The 26,398-nt window shown below is 44.1% G+C and overlaps 1 protein-coding gene and 1 long non-coding RNA gene across 2 annotated transcripts; one reads left to right on the forward strand and one right to left on the reverse strand.

Moving 5' to 3' along the window:
* Positions 1–5,712: 5,712 nt before the first annotated feature.
* On the reverse strand, positions 5,713–8,725 carry LOC307210162. Its single transcript, XR_013835890.1, has 3 exons — positions 8,589–8,725; positions 6,555–6,700; positions 5,713–5,781 (listed from the first exon to the last, which is right to left on the reverse strand). It is a non-coding gene; the product is annotated as an uncharacterized lncRNA (long non-coding RNA).
* Positions 8,726–8,836: 111 nt separating this feature from the next.
* Positions 8,837–20,329, forward strand: KCNJ2 (potassium inwardly rectifying channel subfamily J member 2). The gene is made up of 2 exons (XM_079965576.1): positions 8,837–8,991; positions 14,708–20,329. Exon 2 carries the CDS (start codon positions 14,923–14,925, stop codon positions 16,198–16,200), a length of 1,278 nt encoding a protein of 425 aa, XP_079821702.1. The 5' UTR covers positions 8,837–8,991; positions 14,708–14,922; the 3' UTR covers positions 16,201–20,329.
* The last annotated feature ends 6,069 nt before the right edge of the window (positions 20,330–26,398 follow it).

Consider the following 26,398-nt stretch of genomic DNA (forward strand, 5'->3'; position numbering starts at 1 on the left):
TATGGGAAAGTAAATATAGCAGTTTGTTAACCTTCAGTATGAGATACTAATGTCATGGGCATCTTGCAGCTGGGGGAAGGGAAGGGGGAAAGAAAGAGGGGGTATTGTTCTATCGTTCCATTGCATAGTGTTAGTATGGGGATTGTGTCAGCATCTCATCAGTAGGTCCCTTATTTATATATTTGTTTATCTTTATTGGCATTGCGTGGGGTTGGGGGGTTCAGAGTTTGGTTGGTGCATTCAGTTGGTTGCAGCGTTGCTGGGAGCAGGTGGCGCTGTAGTCTAAACCACTGAGCCTCTTGGGCTTGCCGATCGGAAGGTCGGCGGTTCGAATCCGAGCTCCCATTGCTCTGTCCCAGTTCCTGCCAACCTAGCAATTCAAAAGCACACCAGTGCAAGTAGATAAATAGGTACCGCTGCGGTGGGAAGGTAAACAGCATTTCCGTGCGCTTTGGTTTCCGTCACGGTGTCCCATTGCACCAGTCATGCTGGCCACATGACCCAGAAAACAGTCTGTGGACAAACGCCGTCTCCCTCGCCCTGAAGCGAGATGAGCGCCGCAACCCCATAGTTGCCTTTGACTGGACTTAACTGTCCAGGGGTCCTTTACCTACATTACCTTTTACCTTTCTTGCAGCTTGTTTGTATAAGTGTGGGGTGGGTGGTTTGTTGGGTTATTTGCCACTTCAACAAGTTATGGGGACCATAGTCTGCTAAAGGAGCTGGGAATTGTTACTCTGTGAATGGCCTTCTAACAACTGTCAGCCAACATGGCCAATGGTTGGGGTGGTTCCATGGTGTGTGAAGCTTGTAAGCTTCAGTGTGCTGAACTGCAAGCTCAAGATGTGATTGAGCTTGCTTTTCCCGCCCTCCCTCCCAGTTCCCCCTCCCCCCGATTGTCATGTCTTTCTCCGAACTGATTTATGTGAGCCACTCTCAGAGCCATTTTGGATAAAGGGTGGGGAACGAATGCTGTAAATAAACAAATACCTGATCTGTTTAACTGAGGATGCCATGGAAGGAACCTGGGAAAGATGCTCTGCGTTGAGAGCATGTGCTGTTCCACTGAACGGCATTTCCATGTTCCATGAAAGCATGTGCTGTTCCCTTCCCTAAAGGAATAAATATACCCTCCAGTTGTGCACACCTGTGAGGCAGAACTAAGGGATTCTCCCAAGTACGTTTTATTGGCCTCAAAAATAAAATAAAACTGGGGCTTTCTCTCTTTCCTCTGCTGCCATGCGGGCCAACAATTTATGTATTGTTTATTCATCAGATTTGTACACTGCTCTTTATGACATGGCGCCCTCTGGACCCTCAAATTTCAGCAGATCGATGAACAATGCTAAAATTGATTGCCCCTGCATCTTGCACTCCGTTCTACATCATGGCTGCAGCACCCCCTGTGACGCTGGCACCCAGTGCGGCCGAACTGGTCACATTACCCTAAAACCACCTCCGATGATATCCACAGAGTAGTTTCCAACATAATATATAAAAGATAATATAGTGGTACCTCAGGTTAAGTACTTAATTCATTCCAGAGGTCCGTTCTTAACCTGAAACTGTTCTTAACCTGAAGCACCACTTTAGCTAATGGGGCCTCCTGCTGCTGCTGCGCCGCCGGAGCACAATTTCTGTTCTCATCCTGAAGCAAAGTTCTTAACCTGAAGCACTATTTCTGGGTTAGCGGAGTCTGTAACCTGAAGCGTATGTAACCTGAAGCGTATGTAACCTGAGGTACCACTGTATGGAATAAAACAACAATAGAATAAAATACGGTCAAAGAACAATACTGTACATTGAGTTAAGAAAGACCCAAAGCAAGGTCATAGCTCAGTGGCAGAACATCTGGTTTGCATGCAGAAGGTCAAAGGTCCAATTCCTAGCATCTCCAGAAATATCCAGCCTGCAACTCTGGTGACCCACTGACAGTCAGTGTAGAGAATATTGAGATGAACCAATGGTCTGATTCAGCATAAAGCAGCTTCCTAGTATCCTGACAGCCCCCTAATAGCAACCAATAACACAAAATATTAGAAATATAAGTGCCTAGAGGCTAGAGAATCAACTATCACCACAAAGCATGATCCAGAAAAGAATTACGGCAAGACGCTTGATCTTCGGCATTTGTTTGTTTGCATGAGATTAATTCAACAAAACTGTGCCTTTATTATTTTGAGTCTGACTCAAGTTGTGACTCCTACTCTCCTGCTGAAATATGGGGCTACGGATTTAAATAATCTGCTGCCACTATTATAAGTGCAAACCACATGCACACAGCTTCGTTCCGATGTAAATTAACTACACAAAAGTTTCTGACTGCTAAAATCAATTTTCCTCCCACCTTCAAACATGAAGATTTACCAAGCATATATTTAATTTATATACTTAACAGAAAACAATGACTCATAAGAAGTCCAGAATAGATCTCATATATATAATATTTGTACCTTATCAACCCATTAATAGATTTTGTAATCCTTGCAGAGTTTTAAAAATTACCTTTTTCGTAACTTGTTTATTTTCCTTGATCAATGTATTTGGAGTCTGCCAACTTATTTTTCATTTTAATTGTGCAAAAAGAGAAAACCAATTCCCACGTGTCTTCTCACATTTTCAAAACATTAACCAGATCTTCTTTTCCCACCTGGTCTCCATATGTGAGAATGGCTAATATTTCAGTCCAGGATGAACGTAGCATCTGACGGAGTTAGTAATTATAATCTGCCAGATCCATGGTATTCAGGTTTGTGACCGTTTCCACTTAACAAGCTATCCTTCCTGAGATTTTCCACTGCAAAATAGGAGGCCGAGGACCAAGCATCTCATCTGACTGGTTACTGTTTTCAAAGAGCAACAACTGTGTGTTGTGCTTAAAAGGTGACCATCTGTAAGAGTCCCTAACCATCATAGGCACGGCATGAACATAGCAGCCAACAAGCCATGCCTTTAAACATGCTTTGGTTCCTTTGGAGCATTTGGCAGAACACGGCACCATTGTTTTCTTTATCAGATGTTTTAAACCAGGCGGTAAAAAATAAATAAAAGACAGGATATTGAATCGTTATACCCTTTAAAATCACAATCACACTTACCTAACTATGGTGTGAACAATCTGTAAAGGAAAGCTAGTCATTACAGTAGTGGGCATGCAGGCCTGGTGACCTTCAGAAAAACCACATTCATCTTGGGCAGTTTTATGCCAGCAAAGTTTAGTGTAAGTTTTGTACAGCAATATAGATTTATATGATGCCGGCGGCTTGAGATCGCCATAGATTCCGGCTCACAAGACAAAGCACGTTGAGGGCAGCATCAAAAAGGCTGCATTGCTACCTTATTTCTGGAAAAGCATGTTTCTTTAAAACAAAACCAGACATTCACTGTTAACTTCCCCTTTTCTGTCTACACTCCATAGACTTTTCCTCTCTTTGCATCATTTCAGGTTCCTCATAATCTTTTTCTGTTAACCCTTCCTGTGGTCTCTCCATTCCACAGCTTTCTTTCTCTTTCCCTATCCTAAAGTTCATACTCAGTTTTCTCTACCCTTAAATCTCTGTAGCCAAATTACCCCATTTCTTTTTCTTTTCTTTTCTTCTCTACCCACTCTTCTCTCTGCAGCCTCGTCTCCATTTTGCCCTTTTCTGATGTATTCCACAACACTCTTTGCACATTATAGGTCCTTCTGCACCCCCATTTCCTATATTTCGGTTTTTCTGTTTCCTACTTGCAGACTCCCCTCAAACATTTTATTGTGGGGTCAAAGCCCCCACAACCCCCTAGGAGTTAGCTCCTATATGGTGGGCTGATCAGTTCAGTTAGCATAGGAGAGAAACTTACACCATTTTATTCATTCATTCATTCATTCATTCATTCCCTGCCCATCTGGCTGAGTTTCCCCAGCCACTCTGGGCGGCTTCCAATCGAATGTTAAAAACAATACAGCATTAAATATTAAAAACTTCCCTAAACAAGGCTGCCGTCAGATGTCTTTTAAAGATAAGACAGCTGCTTATTTCCTTGACATCTGAAGGGAGGGCGTTCCACAGGGCGGGCGCCACTACCGAGAAGGCCCTCTGTCTGGTTCCCTGTAACCTCACTTCTCGCAATGAGGGAACCTCGGCGCTGGATCTCAGTGTCCGGGCTGAACGATCCAGGAAAAGGTATCAGGCACTTTGATGTCTGCACCTCTTATTCTTCTCTGTCCACCCAGGTACACATCTAATTTCCTATCTGCGTTGTGTCATGCCCCACCAGCATTTTCAGCTTTCCCTAACTGGGAACACAACCCCTCATCCGGGATCCCTTATCACGTGGCCAAGTGGAAGCGGGGTCCTGCTGTCAGTGGGATCATATTGAGAACTGAGGATTTCTCAAGGAGCAGGACAGACCCCTTCGCCAGGAAGCAGAGGTAATCTCAGGGTAAAATCAAGACCTATGTTCTAAGCATGGTGCAGGCTGCTTCTGCCTTGAAAACAAATACCATGGAATGCACTGAATGTGTGTTAAAAACCAGTTCTACCAAACTTTTAAATGTGCCCTTATCCTCAAGTGAACGAAAGCTTGGCCTCTGAAGCAGAGCGGTTAATCCGCCCCATTCAGAAGCCATGTCAGTCTCATAGTTTATTTGTGCTGCTCAGTGTTGTGTGGCGACACCAGCGACTGTCTGTAACATTGTTTGGCCTTCAACATTCTTCACCTGGGCAGGAGGTGTGGAATCACACATGATCTCATGCTTCTCTCAACATTCAGAGCGTGCTTATACCTTACCTACTTAGCTGAACATTTCATATTTGTGATCAATTCTGGCCCACAAAGTCTTCTGCCATGATAAAATGGTTCCATCTTTTAAGGAGTGTGTGTGTGAGAGAACATCACTGCAGTCCAACTAGATCAGGGGTCAGCAAACTTTTTCAGCAGGGGACCGGTCCACTGTCCCTCAGACCTCATAGGGGGCTGGACTATATTTTGAAGGGGGGAAAATGAACGAATTCCTATGCCTCACAAATAACCCAGAGATGCATTTTAAAGAAAAGGACACATTCTACTCATGTAAAACTATGCTGATTCCCGGACTGTCCGCGGGCCAGATTTAGAAGGCGATTGGGCCGGATTCGGCCCCCGGGCCTCAGTTTGCCTACCTATGAACTAGATAATACACACATTGCCACGGGGTATGGAAGATGTAACCTACTACTGCAATACATTAAAAACAAGGCAACCGAGTATCTAAAAGGGAGTATCCTTTGCCCCCTCCCCCCTGCCGATGGTACCTACCTGAAATCTAACTATCCAAGATAAAAGTAACTTGAAGAGTGTTTAGGGCAAGTTTGTATATTACATTATCCACTGGAGTGACACTGGTTTCCTGAGAAATGTATTTCATGACATATGCCATTTCCTCCCTTGTGATTGCCTCCTTTTAAAAATATGATCGGTAATGCAATAGCCTCGTTTTCAGACTGAATGTCAGGTGTACAGACCTTTTGTGTTAGCATCTGTCAGAACTCTTCCACAACTGCAATCTCTCCTCATGCTCCCTCAAATATAGATTACTTACTGGACCAAACCAGAAACAGCTGTCCATTTAATCAGGCAAATGAATGGGAGTCACCAGGGGGTTCCTTCTAGACCTGATGCCATCGTCTTCTATTGAGAATGTCCACCAAATGTGATCAGCCAATGCGACGAGCCCGTGGAAATATGACCCACCCTCACTGTCAGATTCTCCAAGCACAAATGTGTGGAATAAAAGATGCACTTACTGATGACCTACAATACCTGAAAAATGAGTGGAGGGGGGGAGGCTAGTGACCTGAATGCAGTGGTACCCCAGGTTACAGATGCTTCAGGTTACAGACTCCGCTAACCCAGAAATAGTACCTTGGGTTAAGAACTTTGCTTCAGGATGAGAACAGAAACTGTGCAACGGCGGTGCGGCGGCAGCGGGAGGCCCCATTAGCTAAAATGGTGCTTCAGGTTAAGAACAGTTTCAGGTTAAGAACGGACCTCTGGAACGAATTAAGTTATTAACCTGAGGTACCACTGTATATACTTCTGCTTCTGTTCACATCAGAATTTCAAAACCAAAGTACAGTGGAACCTCGTGTTATGTACCGTCCTCCTTGCGAATGCTGCAGGTTACAAGCTCCGCTAACCCTTAAGTAGATGCCCCATGTTGCAAACTTTGCCCCGGGATGCGAGCGGAAGTCGTGTGCCGGCAGCGCGGCAGCAGCAGGAGGTGACATTAGCGAAAGCATGCTTCATGTTACGAGTGGTTTCAGGTTACAAATGGACCTCCAGAACTGATTAAGTTCGTAACTGGAAGTACCACTGTATACATTCCACCCAAGATGTATTCTTGATCTTCTATTGTGTGTACTGACCTTTAGCCTTTCTTTCCTGAAGGCCTATTTCTTAAGTCTAAATCATACAGAACCATAGAGTTGGAAGGGACCCTAAAGACCATCTAGTCCAGGGGTGCCCAAACTTTTTTCAAAGAGGGCCAGATTTGATGAAGTGAACATGCATGAGGGCTGACCAAAGTTGCTGACCTTTTTTAAGGATAGAGGTTGTTGAGCTTTTTTCTTTTTTCTCAATTTTACCCCGAAGTTGTTGAGCTCTGGGATCAAAGCTGCAACCTTGGTGTTATCAGCACTACCCCTCTAACCAACTCAGCTATCCTGGTCCTCACTGGACCCTAAAAGAAACAATAATGCACAGAATTAAAACAGCACCATGTCTGTTTATAACAACAAAATGCACAGATGAGAAAAACTGGCTATAGACACATTACATGAGAGGCACACACTGGCTTATGCACACAAAATAATTCTGTGTTTCCAGCTGCAAATTTCTCAGGAGGGGAGAAGAGAGAAATGAGTAGGCATTTCCCCCATTTTCAGAAATACATACTAATAGAAAATCCATATTCAATTAAACATTTAGTGATCTGAGGACATGAGTTAGTGTGGAACTCTAAAATATCCTGCATAAGATGATTCCACCTCTAGTTTGAAGATGGACATAGGGTGACGGAGGCTACAAGGAACAGAATTTGTGCCTTTCATGCTCAGTGTCTTACTACCTGATTGGAATAACTGTGGCCACGGATTTATTTATTTCTGGACAAATTAGCTGGTGACAGGGCCATTTCGGGTGGTGGGTGGGAGAGAAAATAAACGGGTGCTTGAGATGAAGTCACTTTAATAACTTGATTGCACAGCTTGATTGTTTGAACGTGTTTTGTGATATTTTAGGGACAATAGTTACACAACCACAATTTTAACTGTTGCTAATTTGCTGCGTTTTGTTAACAGAGGCTCAGCTTTTCTTTGTCTCCATTCCCAGGGCAAGGCATTCGGCTTTTCACACACGTTCGTCAGCCGTTTTACTCCTCCACAAATACAAGACCCTCCTTGCTTTGTTAATGTCTCATTCACTCACTCTCTGCCTACATCACTTTGCTGCCATTCAGCCTCTCCCCTGAGCTCCCTTCAATTCCCCCCACCAACACTCCCAATTATCTCTCTCTGCAACCCACACAGCATCCCCCACACCATCTTCTCCCAGTTTTTCGCTCCGGTTTCTCCATACCCCCCGCCCCCAGAATCTAACCTCAGGTGCAATTCTCTACCAGCCCCTCATAACTTCTCTTTGCCCCATAGATTTTGCCCCCAATCCCGGCTTTTAAAAGAGCATGTGAGAAGTCCTCGATTGTACTCCCACAGGCACCCTTCCTCCCCAACCATTCCTTTTTTCCTGCGCTCCCCCCAGTCCACTTCCCAAGGGTTGCCACCTTTTCCTTGGCGCCTGCTCTGCACCCTTTTAACAGGACGAAATCCAGCAGGGTGCCATTCTCCCTATTCCTGCGATTGATGGATTTCTGCTTAAACCTCTTGCCAAGGGGAAGGAAAAGGGGGAAAAGGAGTGGCAACCCTGAACTTGCCTTTGATCCTTCACACAACCTCTCCCAACCCCTCACTAGACACACAGCTCTCTTCTCCAGACCACCTGCTTTAAGGTCTCTGTTCCTCTCTGCCACATATTTTGGTGTCAACCCACCTGCAAAAACCCCTCACGTCCAAGCTTTTAAAAAGGCAAGCAAGACCCATCACCACCATCGCCTGTGCGCTGCTCTTTAGGGTGAGCAAGACTCTCACTTCCTGGTTCCTCCAGACGTGTCCCCCCCCCCCAAGTTACTGAAGGATCTCTCTCTCTCTCTCTCTCTCTCTCGCACCGCGCCCTCCTCCCGACCCTGCCGCACTTCCTCAGCGCGGAAAACCACAGAATTGTAGTCAGACGGGACCCCCAAAGGTCCTTTAGTCCAACCCCCCTGCGATGCAGCAATCTCCACTGAAGCATCCATGGTAGAAGTCCCCTCTCGGGCTCTCCCACGTCCCGCCACGCGTCCATCCACCGCCACCGGCCGCTCCACGGCTCCTCCCGCAGGGCCAGAAATGCTTCGAGGGCGCAGCGGGGCCATCCCTCTCCCTACCCTTTTCCCACCCGCCCCATAGTAAGCAAACCGGGGCTGGGACGCGCATGGCCCCCGGGGTCGGTCCTCCTGCAACCCCTTTCCCACCCACCCGCGTTCAGTTCCCTCCGAGCCGCAGCAGGACTCCGGAGCTGCTGGACGAGGAGCTCGGCGCAAGCGGGTGGAAGTCCCGGGAGCAGCTCCGTCGCCTCCGCTCCCCTCTCTCCTACTGCCGGAGCGGAGCCGCGGCCCCGGAGCCCCAGGCGCTCCCGGCCCCGCCCCCCGGCGCTCATTGGTCCGAGGAGGCCCCCGTGGGCGGAGACTGGCGAGCCGGTATTAAAAATCACATGGGCAGCGCTCAAAAGAGAGGCAGTAGCTTATTCCGTTGTATCACTTGCCAGCGGCAGGCTGAGGCTAGGGAGAGCTTGGGGATGGTTTTCCTTTTTTTGCTCACCTCTGGATCTAACACCCTTTTTAACAATATAATTTTTGCCTAGCTTAAAATCCACCGACAGGTAAGGAAGCCTTTCTCTTTCTCTCTCTTTTTTGACCTTCGGGAAGCGGGGTGGCTTGGAACCTCTCAATGGAGAGGAATATTGCGAACTGTTGCTCTTTTGAGTCAGAATGTAACCCTATAGCCCCCACAGATCAATAGGCTTGAGGGTCTTGAAAGAAAGAATTAAGAAATGGTTTGTTGCTTGCTTGCAGCAGGGAGATTTCCCCGGAGGTCCAAAATGGAAACATTTTATAAATTTGCATTCAGGTACCAGATTCAGTAGCTGCTGAAATTGTTGCAGGTAGATTTGTCTGCGATTGCTGGCGGTTCTTCTGTGCTCTTAACTTTCACTGCATCTAGTTGCTTTTGCAATGGGCTGTTTTGGATGGAGTTTAGCAAAAAAATAATAATAAAAAAAATGCTGCCAGCTCTGCTGAGCTCTGGATTATTTTTTGCTATTTCCTTTTTTTGCCTCTGGTTTGCAACTATGCTGTGACTCAGGAATAGGTCACAGCATCAAGACCTCTTAGGTCCTCCTGAAGCTCTGAAACATATTTCAAAAGAGCCTAAAATACCACATGTTGACCTTTTCCTAAGATGCTCCAAAGCAACTTGTGGATTGTTTGTACCCCACCCCTCTTATTTTATTATATATATTTTTTAAAAATCTTGGTATTATTCCATGCCAAAAGCAGGCATCGAAAGAAAAGATCAGCATGTCTTGCGTTTGGGGAGAGATTGCATCACTTCGGCTTGATTCATCAGGGCTCCCCCCCCCCCCCGCCGGCAAAATATAAGAAATAAAGAACAAATCATTTTGGCTCTGCTGTGGCCTGTTACAGACGTTGCCATCTGAAAATAGTTTGTGCTGTAGCAGGAATGTTTAGAGCTTGAAGCAGCTTCTGCAGCTGAAAAAACTATTGTGAGGAAAACCTCTTCCTTATCACTCTTCTACCCCCCCTCCCAATATTTCCGCTTTCCAGATTCTTTCGTTCTCTCACTGTGCATAATTTCTATATTCTGCCCCTTACCTTTTTTTCTGCACTTCTTTCTTTTTCCATCTTAAGCAGCTTGCCAAAGACACCCCCCCCCGTTTGTGATCACTCTGGTCATTTGTTGTTACTTTGTCATCATCTAGAAATATCTTGCCATCTTCTCCACACAAGCAGGATCTGGGATCAAAAGGCTCTCATCTTTCCCCCTTTCCCCTCACACACTTCCTTCTACAAACTTTCTTCTTGTTGTTGGCATTGTTGTTTAAAACCACCCTCATTGTTTTGGTCCTCTGTCGTGGTGAGGTATTGGAGGGGCAGTCCTGTGCATTGTTGTGCCTTAACAATTAAAAATTAAAAATTGAGCTGAGAATATTAATAGACTGCCAGTAAGGGGAAGGCAGAATAGACTCCTGAACCACTTGAAGAGGAGGGCATTGCTCTGATTATTGATTTGAGCTCTAGCTCACAGCCATTCTGTTTACTCAGGGCACAGGAAGGTAGTAGTTAGGTTCACTTAGCAACATGTGCCTTGAACAGCCTCAGCAGAGGTGTGCAGCGACAACTGGGGAATAACTGCTGCTTGCTCATTAACTATTTCTCTCCCCCTGTTTGCTCAACCCTGAGCAGCCTGAGAGTGCTGATTTTTTTTTCTTTTTAAGAATGCTTCTCACCTATTTCATCACTGCAATTTTCAAACAAGCGTGAATGTGTTTAAATTCAGAACGCTGCTTGTGCTCCAGAGCTTCCTCCCAGAAGCAGTTCCTAGACACAGTTTGCTCAGATTCAGAGCCCATTATTTGGGGTGGAAGTGGGGGGAAATCCCCCGACTCTCTCCATCTGTCAACACATACATGCAGAACACATCTACAGAGGCAGTGGGGGAGTAAATGTAATGCGCTGAACTTATTTATGGGGTATGTTCAGGTTGCATGAGGCTAGCTCAATACAGTGGTGCCTCAGGTTACAGACGCTTCAGGTTACGGAATGCTTCAGGTTACAGACTCCGCTAACCCGGAAACAGTGCCTTGGGTTAAGAACTTTGCTCAGAATGAGAACAGAAATCGTGCAGTGGTGGCAGAGGGAGGCCCCCTTAGCTAAAGTGGTACCTCAGGTTAAGAACAGTTTCAGGTTAAGAACGAATTAAGTTCTTAACCCGAGGTACCACTGTATACAGCAGTGGTTTAATAACCTTAGCAGTGGCATTGGAATTTAAGCTTCATTCTGAAAGATGCTGTTCCCAATTCTGTTTAGGGTTTTGGAGGAGCCAGCTCTGGAGTTTCTCTAGCATGTGGGTTCGCAGTCGGCTTACTCCCCTCCCCCCTCTTTTCTTCAAGTAGAGTGTGGGAAGACTGCTGGTAGGCAGGAGAAGTAGCAACAGCTTGGAAGGGGAGAAAAGCCTGCAGACTTTTACCCACCTCTCAGTACTGTGAACTTGTTGTATGGGAACAGAGCAGGTGTTGGTAACATGGGTTTGGTAAATTGTGGCTGGGAGAAGGAAGTGCACCGTCAGAAATGGTGTTGGGCATTCTCTTCAGATAGTGAGTGGTGTCTTCCAAAGGAAGGTGTGTGTGTGTGTGTGTGTGTGTGTGTTGGACAGCTGAAAGGGTGGGAGAGTTCAGAATTTTCTGAGACTACCCTTTTAATGCTGGGGCTATATGCTCATAAAGCATTCCACAGGGCCTGATCCCTGTCCTGTCCAAATTCTACATCTGTGCTGTAGGTCTGCTGCTGCTGATTCAGTTCTGTTGTCTCTGTGGCTCCCACAAAATTCATGTGTGCGTTAGATGCTTGCACCATTCTTCTAAACATCCCCAGAACCTGATCCTGCTTGGATAAATAGCAGGAATTTTGCCATTCACTTTGTGGACATTATATTTCTGCAACCACTAATGTGCCATTGTCAACCTTGTCTGGAGATTCATTGTGAAGGCTAACCTGTCCCTCTGCCTGCTCCCTGTTTGTATCCTAGTTACAGTGGGAGCAGTAGTGGGCAATTTGTGTTGTTAAAAGAGAGGGTGGTTATCCTATAAAGGCTGTAATAAGTGTTGTGTGTGGTATGCCAAAGTTTTGTTGCATGATGAACTTCTAGTCTATAAACACTTGAAAGAGTTATAACCCCAGGCTCTTTGTTTAAGAATTATTTTAGCTAACCTGCACATAAGGGGTTTGCTTCCAGAGGCAGAGTGCCCTTAGTGGTGAAACTCTATTAGCTAATAAGACCATGCAAATGTACAACATATGGAACAATTACTATTGCTGGTAGTGGAAATCTGCCAGTAATAGGTACTTGGTGCTATTTCTAGGGTTCTAATTTAAGCAGGCATTTCATAGGAAGCTGGTATTACGTTGGAGTGATGCTTGGAATTTGATCAAATGGCCAAAGGTCAAGGTAGTTTTCCAAAGTCTCATGTAGACCTTCTTTCAGTCTCTCTCTCTCTCGCCCCTCCCTTAAACTGGCTTGTTTTCCTCCTTTAAATCTGAGAAAAAGATCAGCCCAAACAGCATGCCTACAAATGTAATTTGAACATGGGCATGCAGCATGATGACAATAATAGGATGTGGTTTCTGACATGGAATAATCTGCAGACCAATGAAGCTATCTTTCAGTTAACTGTTTTTGTTTGTGTATAAACAGAAATCTGATTCTTTCTTAAACTGATATTCTAGACTACGTTTATACATCAACAGTAAAATAGTGCAAATTGAACACTGAAAGTAGTTTTGCCTAAGGGGTTAGATATTGGCTGAGCTATTGTTTAAATAAAAAACAAAACATTAGTTGCTTGAAAAATTGAACTTTTGGCTTGCAAACGAATGATCAGACAGGTATAAATTAACTAGAAAACTAGTGCACATTTGAATAACCCTTGATTGTTGAAAGCTGCCAAAATATGAAGCATAATAAGTTTGACTAATTTCAAGAAGATGTCACCCATTACATACTGCATTCAGCACCCAGGGACAGACCTATCCTATATCCAGCCTAGACTTTCCATCTGTAATTATTATGGGAAGATCTGCTTTCTGTTATCTAGGAAAGTACCTAACATATAAGGTTACCTTATGCAGCTGTGACCTGGAGAATTAGACAAAAGTTTATATAGCATCATCTGGAACCATACTTTGAGAGTCACTTGACCTATGAAAATTCTTCTATATTTGAAATGCCATTCTAGACTTTTAAGTGTAGTGTTATTTGATGTTTGTTTGAGTTTGAATGTTTGCTGTGGGATGACCTGTGGTTTTGACCCACTGAGGATGCACGTCAAATTTCGTATGATGCAAAGCAAGTGCTCCTCTTCATTTTAAGAGTAAAATATCAGCAAGACTACTGTTGTGTCACCTGCTGCATTTTAAATTGAACTTATGAGGAGTCACGAAAAGAAATGGAAACATCTCTACAGTTATAGTCCTAACCATTAGGGAGTAAGTCTGCAATCCTAGACCTACTTACCTGATCCCCATTTAATAGGTTTTACTTCTGAGTAAACATAGTTAGGCTTCTGAATCCAGTGACCCATACTTCTGACTGAATATGCTTGAGGTGGTTAAGACTTCATGGCTGCAGCCTTATGCACACGTGCCTTACAGCAAGCCTCTTTTCAAATAAACAAGCAGCATTCTAGGTTAGATTTTTTTTTAAAAAAAAACCCAGCAACAAACAAACACATAGGGACATGAGCCAGTCCTGACTATATGCCAGCTCCTTCACATAGCAAATTCACGAAGTTCCAACCACACTGTTCAGGCAGTTGAGCTGCAGAAATTTGGATGGCAGCAAAATGGATGGATGCAACAAAAGAGATCTAGACAAGGAAGCAGGCTTTGAAATGCATAGGCAGATTAGCATCCGATTGGCTGCCTGGGATAAGAACATGCATCATCATAGACAAGACTAGTTGGGAATGAGTTGAGCAGGATCAGGGCCATTGTTTCACTACTATAGTAAATGCCCTTGTAACTTGCACACATGTTGAATGTTGGTCTGTATATTTTGGTTCAGCCATATTTTGGTTTAGGCCCCAACCTGTGGTTGCTTAATTTATTAGTTAAAACAAAACAAAACAAAACAAAAGCAACATGCTGATCCCCCGCAATAAAGGTGAATCTGGATCTCACTCACAGTTCCATGAGGTTCGTTTCTGTATATTTGCTCTACTACCAAAACACACATCTTGAAACAATCACTATGTCAATGTCCAGCATCAAGCTGCTTTAGTTTCACTAGCAACATATGGCTTTGTGGACTGAATTCTGAAAAAAGGTGAAAACAAAATTCAGTGCTTAGCTTCCAATCAACTTTCATTTAATAAGAGGAGGGATGTCAAATACTGCAAAAGGGTAAACTTGGATTGGATACAAATGCATTATAGAAATATTGAGTTGGAAGGGACCTCAAGGGTCAGATAGGCCCTGCAATGCACACAGTTCCCCATCCAATATTGAAACCATACCGGCAAAACATTCCTTCGTTGCAGGGGGTTGGACTAGATGACCCTCATGGTACCTTCCTATGCTATGATTCTGCATATAAAAACTTGAGCTATTAGATGATGCTTTCTTTTAAGATTAGCTGTGTGATTTCCTGCGGCTATGCTGAGTTGCTACAGAACAAGATGAGGTGCCTCTGGAATGAACGAAGCTGGGAGCGGGATCCGTACAAGATCACGTGGGGGCAGAAAAATAGAAATGCGATCCCAACAGTTGCTGACACAACTTTCTCTCTCTCTTTTATGACAGGCCATGTCTCCTTGTGGCAGATGATTGGCTGCTAAGTTGGCCGCGACGATCGGAAGGTTCCTTGGCACAGTCAAGGTCTGACAGAGGCCCCGGCTTCTCTCTCTTTTTCCTCTGAGTGTGTTCCCTGAGAGCATTCAAAACTGTTTCTCCAAAGGGTTCTGCAGAAACTCAGACTGTTTTCTAAAGCAGAAGCACCACAGTCCACAGCGGAAGCGATGGGCAGCGTGCGAACCAACCGCTACAGCATAGTTTCCTCAGAAGAGGACGGCATGAAGCTGGCCACCATGGCTGTTGCCAATGGCTTTGGGAATGGCAAGAGCAAGGTACACACCAGGCAGCAGTGCCGGAGCCGCTTCGTCAAGAAAGATGGCCACTGCAATGTTCAGTTCATAAACGTGGGAGAGAAAGGACAGCGGTACCTAGCAGACATCTTTACCACCTGCGTAGACATCCGCTGGAGGTGGATGTTGCTGATCTTCTGCCTGGCTTTCATCCTCTCCTGGCTGTTTTTTGGTTGTGTGTTTTGGTTGATTGCCTTATTGCATGGGGACCTCGATAAAAAGGAAGGACTCTGTGTCTCTGAAGTTCGCAGCTTCACTGCGGCCTTCCTTTTCTCCATTGAAACGCAGACGACGATTGGCTACGGCTTTAGGTGCGTCACAGACGAGTGCCCCATCGCAGTCTTTATGGTGGTTTTCCAGTCGATAGTCGGCTGCATCATTGATGCCTTCATCATTGGTGCTGTGATGGCTAAGATGGCCAAGCCGAAGAAGAGGAACGAAACTCTCATCTTCAGCGACAATGCGGTGATAGCTATGAGGGATGGAAAGCTGTGCTTGATGTGGCGGGTTGGGAATCTACGCAAAAGCCACTTGGTGGAAGCTCACGTGAGAGCCCAGCTCCTCAAATCCCGAATCACCACTGAAGGAGAATACATTCCGCTAGACCAAATCGACATCAACGTCGGGTTTGACAGCGGGATAGACCGCATATTTTTGGTGTCACCTATTACAATTGTCCACGAAATAGATGAAGAGAGCCCATTGTATGACTTAAGTAAGCAAGATATGGACAACACAGACTTTGAAATTGTAGTAATATTAGAAGGCATGGTGGAAGCTACTGCCATGACTACCCAGTGCCGTAGCTCCTATCTGGCAAACGAAATCCTCTGGGGCCACCGTTATGAGCCTGTACTGTTTGAAGAGAAGAACTACTACAAAGTGGATTATTCTAGGTTCCACAAAACGTACGAAGTGCCGAACACACCCCTCTGTAGTGCCAGAGACTTAGCGGAAAAGAAATATATCCTCTCTAATGCAAACTCATTTTGCTACGAGAACGAAGTAGCCCTCACGGGCAAAGAGGAAGAAGATAGTGACAATGGAGTGCCCGAGAGCACGAGTACAGACACACAGCCAGAGATGGAGCCCCACAGCCAAGCTGGTGTCCCCCTAGAGCCTAGGCCTTTAAGGCGGGAATCTGAAATATGACTGATGGAAATGTTTTCCGCTCTGGTTAAAATATATCTGTCAATAACGGGCAGGCTACATGCAGGAGTGGCCGCAAACAGTTTTTCAGATGACGGTACTGTCAAACAGAGATAGGCATGCAGGCCAAAAAGTCCTGCTAGGCTGGTTTTCAAAACGCTGTCTTCATGGGAGGTACAGCAAAAGCGTGAATTGGAACATGAAGCACTATGTCTGTGCGTGACTAGAAAGCACATATATGTTGTAGAATAAATTATGTATATATATTTTTTACAAAACTTGAACTTGCAGGCAAGCTTTGGTTGAGTGGTATTGTTTGTCGTCTATTTTTCTCTCTCTGTCTCCCAAAATGCTTCTCTCTTGGGAACAAGAATGTTTTAAATGGCATAACAAAGGCAAGAGACGGCCTTACTATTTTTTTAATGTTGCTGCTAACTACATGAACACAAATTGTAATTATTTTTTGTCGCAGTGTAGTATTTGTTTTTTTCTTTTATATATCCTTTTTTAAAAAAACAACAACAAGAAAAACGCAAAACAAAAACAGAAAAGGGGGAAATTCTCAGTGTTGAACTTGTTAGTTTCAAAGCTCTCTGTCAGTCAAAGTGACTGGTGATGCTAGGGAATCTGAACTTTTGATGAGGCCAGTAGATTGGTGGCTAGAATCAATTTCTCTTCGTACTATCCAGTTACATAAGAAGTTTTATGTAACACAATGCCATGCAGTAGCCTACAGCAAGATATATATTTTTTAATTTGTTTTTGGGAATGGAATGGGAGTCACCCCCCCAAAAAAAAAAATCCAAAATGTGTTTTGATTTCAAAGCTACCTAAGTGAATACCAAAGAGAAAAAATGCACACATTTGCACAGCTTTTTACTTAAACAGAGCAGGTTGCTTTCAGACTATCTTTCTTCCCCAAAGGTCCTTACACATGTAGTATTTTATTTTTTTAAAATGCACCTTATTCTAAAGCAAAAGACTCCTTTTTTTGCCCCATCCTTTTCTGGGCAAATAAACTTCTGATCTTAAAGAGGAGGAGGAGAAGAAACTGAGTGAAAGGGAGCAGACATATGTCATTTCCTGTTTGCAAAACAGCAAGACTGTGGCAGAAAGTCAGCTGGGAAGTTATGCATTCCAGACCAGTTTTTAGAACACAGAACCCTGTTAGAAGTGGAGCAGGATTTTGCAGGGACTGCAATCCTAGAGGCAGCTGGGAAAAAGCCCTACTGAACTCAGTATGTCTTACTTCTGAGTGGACATGTATAGGATTGTATTGTGAGCCATCAAACGGAACCAAGGCCATAGTTATGCTCCATTTGACATTTAATCCAGCTTTGTCACACGTTGGCAAAACCATCGTTTCAGCCATAGAGATAGACTTGACCATACGTAATAGGCTGCCATGAACAAAGCAACAGGCTGCTCCCAGGAGATAGGAAACTGATGTGGAATAATCTGATGCAAGGAGATCAGTGGTTTTGTTTTCGATGGGACAGCTTCTCCTTGCCAGGGTGATGGGGGGGGGAAGTATGCTAAAATTTTTCTAGATTGTTTGTCAGGGGGGTGGGGGTGGGCAGGTGAGTTTGAAGGGAACAATACTGTAAAAGAGTTCCCTTTTTTTGTTTTCCTACGACTTGAGAAAGCCACGATGGGATGATCGACAGACATAGCAATATATCTTCACCGAAATCTTTAAACAGCTATTGCGACCGACTGCTGAACCGTGGCTTTAATGGCATTTGGGGGCCCCTTGCCAAGAATGCTTTAAAAATTCTCCCTGCCTCGTAAGATCAAGTGTACCATTTCAGTGGCACCCATAGGTTATAGATGTACGAGCCCTACCAGCAGGTGGAAGAAGAAGGTGATAACTGAGGGAATAAACCTTAAATTCTTTTACAGTATTGGATCTCCCTGTATGCCATTAAAAAATAGCTTGTTCTGGGTCTAATGCTGTTCCTAATAATCATCTGCGAAGCTTTCTGGGCCACAGTTGCCATGTAAGAAGGAGACAAATTCAGTAATGTGGCATTTCCCAGTTAGAATGAACTTTGCAGAGTTGGTGGGTTCGAAACTGCAGAAATTGGAGGTGGTGTTATATAGGCAGGTTTGTTTGTTTTTCCTCTTAAGTCAGATATTGTTTATGTACCATGTACTGAGGCTAATTCTGAAGAGTGAAAAAAGGAGGTGGGGGGGGCATAGAACTAAATATGCATGGCAACCTGACTGGAGTCTCTGGGTCAGGGAAACAATGAAAGCAATTGAACATGACTCGTGCTGCTATTGTGATATATTTTGCAAAGGAAAATAAAGAGCAAACCAAAGAGTATTTAGTGACATGTCAAACAAAGAAGGGAGGAAACTACTCCAAAATGCACAAAGTCCCCACTTGCAAGACTTGAGACATTAAAGGGAAAGGTGGGTTGAGAAAGTGTTGAATATATTTGTTTTAAAAACAAACACACAGAGAAAGGGATTTTTTTTCTTTTTTAAAAAAATCAAATCTAATATTTCTTTTCTTTTCCTGGTGCAGAGTTGATTTTTCTTTTCCTGAGAAGCAGGGTTTTGTGTTTTCAGAATTTTTTTCTTTTTAACGAAAATGTACATTTTTAAAAAATAAAGTTTATCAAGTATTTTCATATTTAAAGCCAAATGTAAATAGAGAAGTCCATTGAAAAAGAAAAACGATAGGAGAAAAGGCCAAGATGGCATCAGTTAGAACCTATGATGCTACAGGTTAGCATGGTTTTTAGCAAATAATTGCAAGCCTTATGGGATTTCTAATGCTATGAGTTATTTTTTTGTTATTTATTTAGGCATGGATGTTTAACTTGATTGTGTTTGTCCTCACTATGGGCTTTTTTCTTTCCTTTTTACTTGCATTCAGATCGCTACAGACTTGATGAGAGTGGTTAATCTATTGCACTCTTTGTCGGGGGTATGTTTCTCTTCCTCAAATAACCCTTTGTCTTTACCTGTTTGCTTCTGCATGTGAAAAAAAACAAAACGCTAAAACTTTCCTTTATGTATATATCATGGTACCTACTGGCCCTTAATTGTCCTCATGGTGTTCTTTTTAAACAAACCAACAAACAAACAAGCTCAACATGCCTTGGGAGGCTCAGCCTTAGGTTCCATGACCATTGTGAAGCTATTGAACGATTATTTTTGAAGCAGCTGATCACAAGGGACAATTGTGCAAAGTGTTGAGCAAGTATAGATTTGTGGTGCAATCGCTCGCCACTTACACCGATGGGAAATTTCCCCACTGACGTCACTGGAATGTAGACTGCATGCAGACCCGAGTCCTCAAGCCACAAATAAGAGCTTTGAGACAAGCAGTAATTTTCCTTTTCCCTAGAAATACTTGAATGGGGGTGGGGGCTTCTCTTGTATGTAACTAACAGTGCAATCCTGGCCAGGTCTACTACTCAGAAGTAAGTTCCATTGCTTCAACGGGGACTTGCTCCCAAGGAAGTGGGCACACAGTATAGGGTTGCAGCCTTATTATCTCGCTCGTGCAACAAAGGCTATGGGTTGCTGTTGTTTCTCAACTGTGGCCTGGTGTGCAAGGTTTTAAAATGAATAAAAATGTGTGTATTCTTTGGGTACATGGTTCAGTCACAGATTCACCCCCCCCCCTTCATAACTATTCATTCTATTGCTCATGCATTTGGCAAAGACAAAGGGTTCTGAATCTGATATTTTTACTCTCTTATTTTTGCTCTCCTTTTATTTGTTGGGGTGGGGTTGCAAAGTAAAAACCGATAAGTACTGTAATGTTTTCTTTTTCTAAAAAAAACAAAAACAAAAAAACAAAAACCTGGCTGCTGTTGTTGATCATTTTTAAGGTAAGAGAGTGCTGCGCAGTTGCCACCCCACAGGCAACTGGAGAGACCTCTCTCTTCTCGTAAATGGATTTTCTGTCCTGCAGCTGTTTGTAAGGTGAACAAAACCAACAGGCATTTGACAATCGTTCTCCTTTACTTATTTTCCTGTTTGCAGCCTTTTGTATCAAAGTCTTCCTAATGTACTGCACAAATCATGGACTGTACAAAATTTTTATATATATATATTATGTCTTATTTTATTATTTCTTAAAAAAAATAAAAAATAAAAGTATTCTTGCATATTTGACGCTGAATCTCTTTACAAGCAGCAACACAGCAGCTTGATTGCATAAGCATGTTCTGCCTGTCTGAGTGCAATGTGCAGCTAGCTACCCTCTTTTTGGATGTGTCCCAATCGCTGTAGCAGATTCTCAGCCTGTACGAGATTATGCATTCTAAGCCTGTATGGGATAATGATCAGGCCCCATCTCATATCTCATTTATGACAACACGAACAGTGGGAATCTAGATCACACCATTTGAGGCAGGGGGTAGCTTGTGCAACAAAATTAATTTGCTCCTTATTTCTCTAGTAAGTGTCACTGTCAGGTCTTCACAAGTGTGTGTGTGTGTGTGTGTGTACAATGGTACCTCAGGTTACAAACTTAATTTGTTCCGGAGGTCCGTTCTTAACCTGAAACCATTCTTAACCTGAGGTACTACTTTAGCTAATGGGGCCTCCTAATGGGTACCACTGTGTACACACACACACACACACACACACACACACGATAAAACTATGTGGTCTTAGTGTCATCTTTTAAAAAGTGGACTCCTTTATAGTTGAAGCTTCGCTGTGTTTGTGAACAAAAACCTTATTCAGCTTTGCATATTAAATGTTCAGAAGTCTGATTGAAACCTGATGGGTGGTATCCAATTTTTACCATATGCTGAGTAGGGCTATTGAAACTGATAGGCTCAAATTAATCCCACTGATTTCAATGGGTCTACTACTCTGAGTTTCCCTTAGCTGAACACCAACCTATCCTACTAGTGGTCTGCCTCTTCCTCTCCAGTGCAGGGAACATTTTATATAGATAACATTTCAGAGTTGCAACCCTTCTCTCTGCTGATGCTACACTAGTGAAACATTATGCCCTCTCCCATTGGCTACTACCATGAGCTGCAATTCCTCTTCCCAACAGATAGGATGCCGCCTCTTCTTCTAACATGATGCTCTTTCACTCTGAAAACGCCACAACTGGGAGATCATAGAACTGTAGAGTTGGCAGGGACCCTAAGAATTATCTAGTCCAACCTCCTGCAATGCGGAAATATTCACCTGTCCCATATAGCAGAGGTTTTCAACCATTCTGAGTCCATGGCTCTTTTCTTGACCAACTACATTCTTTCTGTGGCACCCCTGTGGGGCTCAGGAGCCCAGTTACGACACCCCTTGCCAGCGGAGGTGGCAGCCTCTCACCCTTTTTCGAACACCCTCCCTTCTGGAGTGTTCCCTCAGCCCTCTTCTCCTCTTTCCTTGGGGGGTCTTCTGGGCAGCTGTTGCCACCACCACTGGTCTCTTAGCTGCCCAAAAGAGAAGTGCCTCCTCACAGGGGCCTGGGACCAATCCTGTCCATTCCCAACAGCAAGGGCTGGCAGACTTGCTTGCTTACTCCAAGGCCGCTTCAGCTCCTGACAACCAGTACCCCCTGAGCAGTCCCATTCACCTGGGGAACATGTAGCTAAGCTGCTTCAACAAACAGCTGTGAAAGCCTTTGGGAGGCAGAGACATGAGAGGGCATCAGAGGAGGGAGGGAAGGAAAGAGGGACAGAGGCCAGTATTGCCCATGGCACCCCTGACCATCATTTAAGGCACCCCAGGGTGCCATGGCACACTGCTTGCAAACCACTGCCATACAAGGATCAAACCAGCAACATTGTCATTATCAACTCCATGCCCCAACCAACTGATGATTCCAGGGCATAGGGCAGTTACCTGTAGGAGCTGTTCACATGCAATCCTATTCAATTCTCACCTGCCCATCCACGCTTTCAATATCTGATATTGAAATCTTGAATCAGACCCAAATACATATGCTGTGTATTTTAACGGATAGGAGAAACCTATTGAAAATGGAATCCACAGCTTTGCCCCCATTCCTGTTCTATGCGGCTTGCACAGTCTAGGTGATATTCCTTCTCTAAGACACTTTGTAAAATGACAGCATCTCTAAGCTGCATTTTCCCCATTAGTAAAAGGGGAAAGAATGCTGTAATGAAGTCATGCTTCCAGGGAACTCTGTTGGTATTACAGGAGCTATTCATGTCACAGCCAGCTGTGCCTTCTCGGGGGAGATTTGAGATGAAGTGAGCTGTGATCAGTGGTGAGCTCTTTCATGCATCTGTTGGCACTTAGCCATTAGCAGCTAGGTTTGCAAACACCATGTCTCCTTTATTCACTGTTCTGAGCTCATGTGGGCATCATCGTTCTTTTATTATATCAGACCCTCCAAGTGCCCCTATTTTCCAGGGACTACCTGATTTGGAGAAGCCATCCCGGTTTCTGATTTGATCCTGGAATGTCCCACTTTTCCTTAGGATATCTCTATTTTCATTGGAGAAATGTCGGAGGGTTTGGAGTTACCTGACCCCCATCTGAAGGCAATCCTGTGCAGTCGTACCTTGGAAGTCGAACGGAATCCATTCCGGAAGTCTGTCCGACTTCCAAAACTGTCAAAAACCAAATCACAGCTTCTGATTGGCTGCAGGAAGCTCCTGCAGCCAATTGGAAGCTGCAGAAGCCCTGTTGGACGTTCGGCTTCCAAAAATAGTTTGCAAACTGGAACAGTCACTTCCAGGTTCGTGGCATTTGGGAGCCAAAACGTTCGAGAACTAATCTGTTCGAAAACCAAGGTACGACTGTATAGGGAAGTTATTTTTTTAAAAAAGTTTTATTATGTTTTTATATATGTTGGAAGCTGCTAAGAATGGCTGGGGCAACCCAGTAAAATGTGTCGGTATAAATAGTAAAATTATCACTATGGAGTGGGATGTCCCTATTTTCATTGGAGAAATGTTGGAGGGTATGTAACCCTAACACTGATGCTTAAATATCTGCAGGTCTCTTTAAGAGAGAGTTTCTCAGTGAAAAAGATCTAAAAAGTGTGTTACATTCCAGACCACATTTTTCATCTCCAGTAATTATTTCCAAATTTGCATCTATAAATCAGCATTTGTATCACTCCCTACCTCACTCCTTGATTTGCTTCAATCTGCTGTCCAGTTGCTAATTGTTGGTGAGTAGCTTCCAGGTCTTCCCTGCTCTCCCCTTTTAGGGTTATTTTTAAACTTAACTTGGACGGGACAGCCTTTCAGCTAGAGAACTATATTGCAACCAACTAGCTACTTACTATTGTTACAAAAGTTGGGTTCCACCCCCACTCTCTGCTGAGCAGTAGCAAGTTCCAGAGGGTTCCAGGCACTCACCTTGGGTCTGTGTTCCTTTGGAGAAATGAGACAGAGTGGAGACTGTTGGAGCTTTAAGAAATATGGCTTATTCACCTATTTACACCTTCAGTCTGCATGGAAGGAGTCCAAATCTCACAGCAGGGTCATTTCAAGAGGGGCTCATTCCCCACAGCACTGCAGCCATGGAGTCCAATGCATCTCTCCCAGCCAGCCTGCAGCCAGCCTGCCCAAAATGGATCCCACTCTTTCTTCTTATTTCTTCTTCCCAGAATAACCTGCCAAAAGCACTGTTTTTCCTGTCACTCCACCCAGTTACCCTGGCAACCTTCAATTAACCCCGGTAAAGGTTCACACCTCAGGGCAAAGGGGAAGGAGAGTTATCTTGTACAGTAGTACCTTGGGTTACAGACGCTTCAGGTTACAGATGCTTCAGGTTACAGACTCTGCTAACCCAGAAATATTACCTCAGGTTAAGAACTTTACTTTAGGATGAGAACAGAAATTGCATGGCGGCGGCACAGCGGTAGTGGGAAGCCCCATTAGCTAAAGTGGTACCTCAGGTTAAGAACAGTTTCAGGCTAAGAACGGACCTCCAGAACAAATTAAGTTCTTAACCCGAGGTACCACTGTATTACCAAATAGGTATAATCAATATCACTGCAAGTGTTATCCAAAGAGAAGTTAGAGATTAATAATACACAACATTTCTCAGATCTTTCAGTACACAATCTTATAAGTTGTGAAAGGAAATAAGAAAAAAATTGAAATTATAGACCTTTCATGGCATGTGGTTCAAAGAAAGAAGTAATGTTTGCAGAAGTGTATGCTATAAGAGTTAAGAAAAGTTAAGACCAGCTATTGCAGGTGTGAGTGTACTCTGCTGTTGTCAGAGTATGGTTGTATCAGCGGAAGGGGCAAAACCTTGTTTGCTATCTGCCTTTTCAATGGTGCTTGTGGCCGAGAAGTTCTTGGTCTGTTGTCCTCCACCCTGTTTTACTAATGGTAATAAAAGTTTTCAGAGATCAAGGAGTCCTTTGCACCATTTCTGGTTCTTCAGTTACATCATTCATCAGCCGAGGTATTGAGTATCACATTTTAAGATTGTTGTGCCAAGTGCCAGAATTATAGAAAATGTTAAGAACAGCATCTCCAAGCAAGGATTTGCTTTCTTGCTAGCTGTTTTCCAAGATACAACCCCTATGGGGATTTTTTATACATAGGTTAATGTAATTAGGAGCACATGACATCTTTAAATGTCTGATTCGAATCATATTCGTTATTAACTGCTCCCTCACAGCAGTCAAGGTTGGTGCCACTGTTGCTCAGGACAAGTACCGGCTCACATACATCCCAAAAGTTGATGGCAGTCACACTAATGGGGGAAATAGGGATATTCCAGGATCAAATCAGAAGCCAGGATGGCTTTCATAATTCTGGGACTGTCCCTGGAAAATAGGGATACTTGGAGAGTATGGAACCATAAAATATTCTTATTCCTGCACGATAATTTGATGGTTTGCAATTGGTTGCATATGCTACCATAATCATAACAGAATGCACTGATGTTCATATTTTGTGTGGGTAAAAGTTGAAGAAAATTTTGCTCCTCACAGATGATGAATGAGGGGTAACTTTGCTCCAAACTACCCCTCAGCAAAATCACTAGTGGATAGTTTTCTTCTAATTCATTTGTGGAAGGTAAAGGTAAAGGTAAAGGTAAAGGTAAAGGACCCCTGGACGGTTACATCCAGTCAAAGGCGACTATGGGGTTGCGGGGCTCATCTCACTTCAGGCCAAAGAAGCCAGCGTTTTTCCACAGACAGCTCTCTGGGTCATGTGACCAACATGACTAAACCACTTCTGGTGCAACGGGACGCCGGGACGGAAACCAGAGATCATGGACATGCTGTTTGCGTTCCCGCCACAGTGGTACCTATTTACATGCACTGGAGTGCTTTCGGACTGCAAGGTTGGCAGGAGCTGGGGCAGAGCAATGGGAGCTCACCCTGTCGCGGGGATTCAGTGGTTTAGACCACAGTGTGCCAGCTCCTTAGGGCCATAGCTAGGGGGTGGTGAGGTGGGCCCCCCGCAAAATCGGCTAAAAAATATGTCCATATAAATATTGATTATTGCCTCATAAGAAATGGTTTTAAATAGAGGGTGAATTGAATGGGTGGAGGGAGGGGGGTTGGAGGAGAAGCAGAAAGAAGAGCTAATTTACCCATGGCTAGGGGGTGCAATCTGGATTGCGCAGATCACCTAACTACGGCTCTGTTGCTCCCTTTATTTGTGAAACAACATAGTAAACAGTGGAAAATGGTGGTAGGCAGTAGATAAGTGTTGATGATTTGCAATGACTACTACTACTAATAATAATAAACATAAACACTACCCCCCCCTCAGGTAGCAAACCCTGAGGTGAGTTCATGTTTCACCAAACTGCAGCTCAAAATGGAGGCCCAATTTGTCCCACAGAACTCTTCTGCCATCCCCTATCTCATTCACACACCCTCTGTCCTCCGCCCTTCCTCCTCAGTCAGTCCTGCTAAGAAAAGGATTAGACCGCAGGGATTAACTGTCACTGTACAGTATTGGGCTGAGGAAAGCAGAGCGCCTCGAGAGGAGATGGCAACACACACGCACACAGCCTTCCCCTTAGCTTTGTGATAGTAAGGAAGAAAGCATGCACCTGTTTCTATTGGCTTCTGGTGCACATTCCCCTAAGATTTGAAGGCAAGAAGGGAACCTCTTGAGGCTAGTATATAAAGGGATATCAGCTAGGAGTGGTGTGTTTAGGTAGGGCAGAGAGCAAGCTGTTGCCTCCCTCAGTGACAGAAAAACTTCTGGTTTCCTTGTGTGTTTGGGCAGGGGAGAGATTTAAAGTTCCAAAGGCTTGCTCT

The sequence above is a fragment of the Podarcis cretensis genome (genome assembly GCF_951804945.1).
Source record: "Podarcis cretensis genome assembly, chromosome: 2".
NCBI classification, from domain to species: domain Eukaryota; kingdom Metazoa; phylum Chordata; class Lepidosauria; order Squamata; family Lacertidae; genus Podarcis; species Podarcis cretensis.

Bases quoted from the DNA above. Each gene is read 5' to 3' on its own strand.
- KCNJ2 (XM_079965576.1), top strand. From the start codon at position 14,923: ATGGGCAGCGTGCGAACCAACCGCTACAGCATAGTTTCCTCAGAAGAG.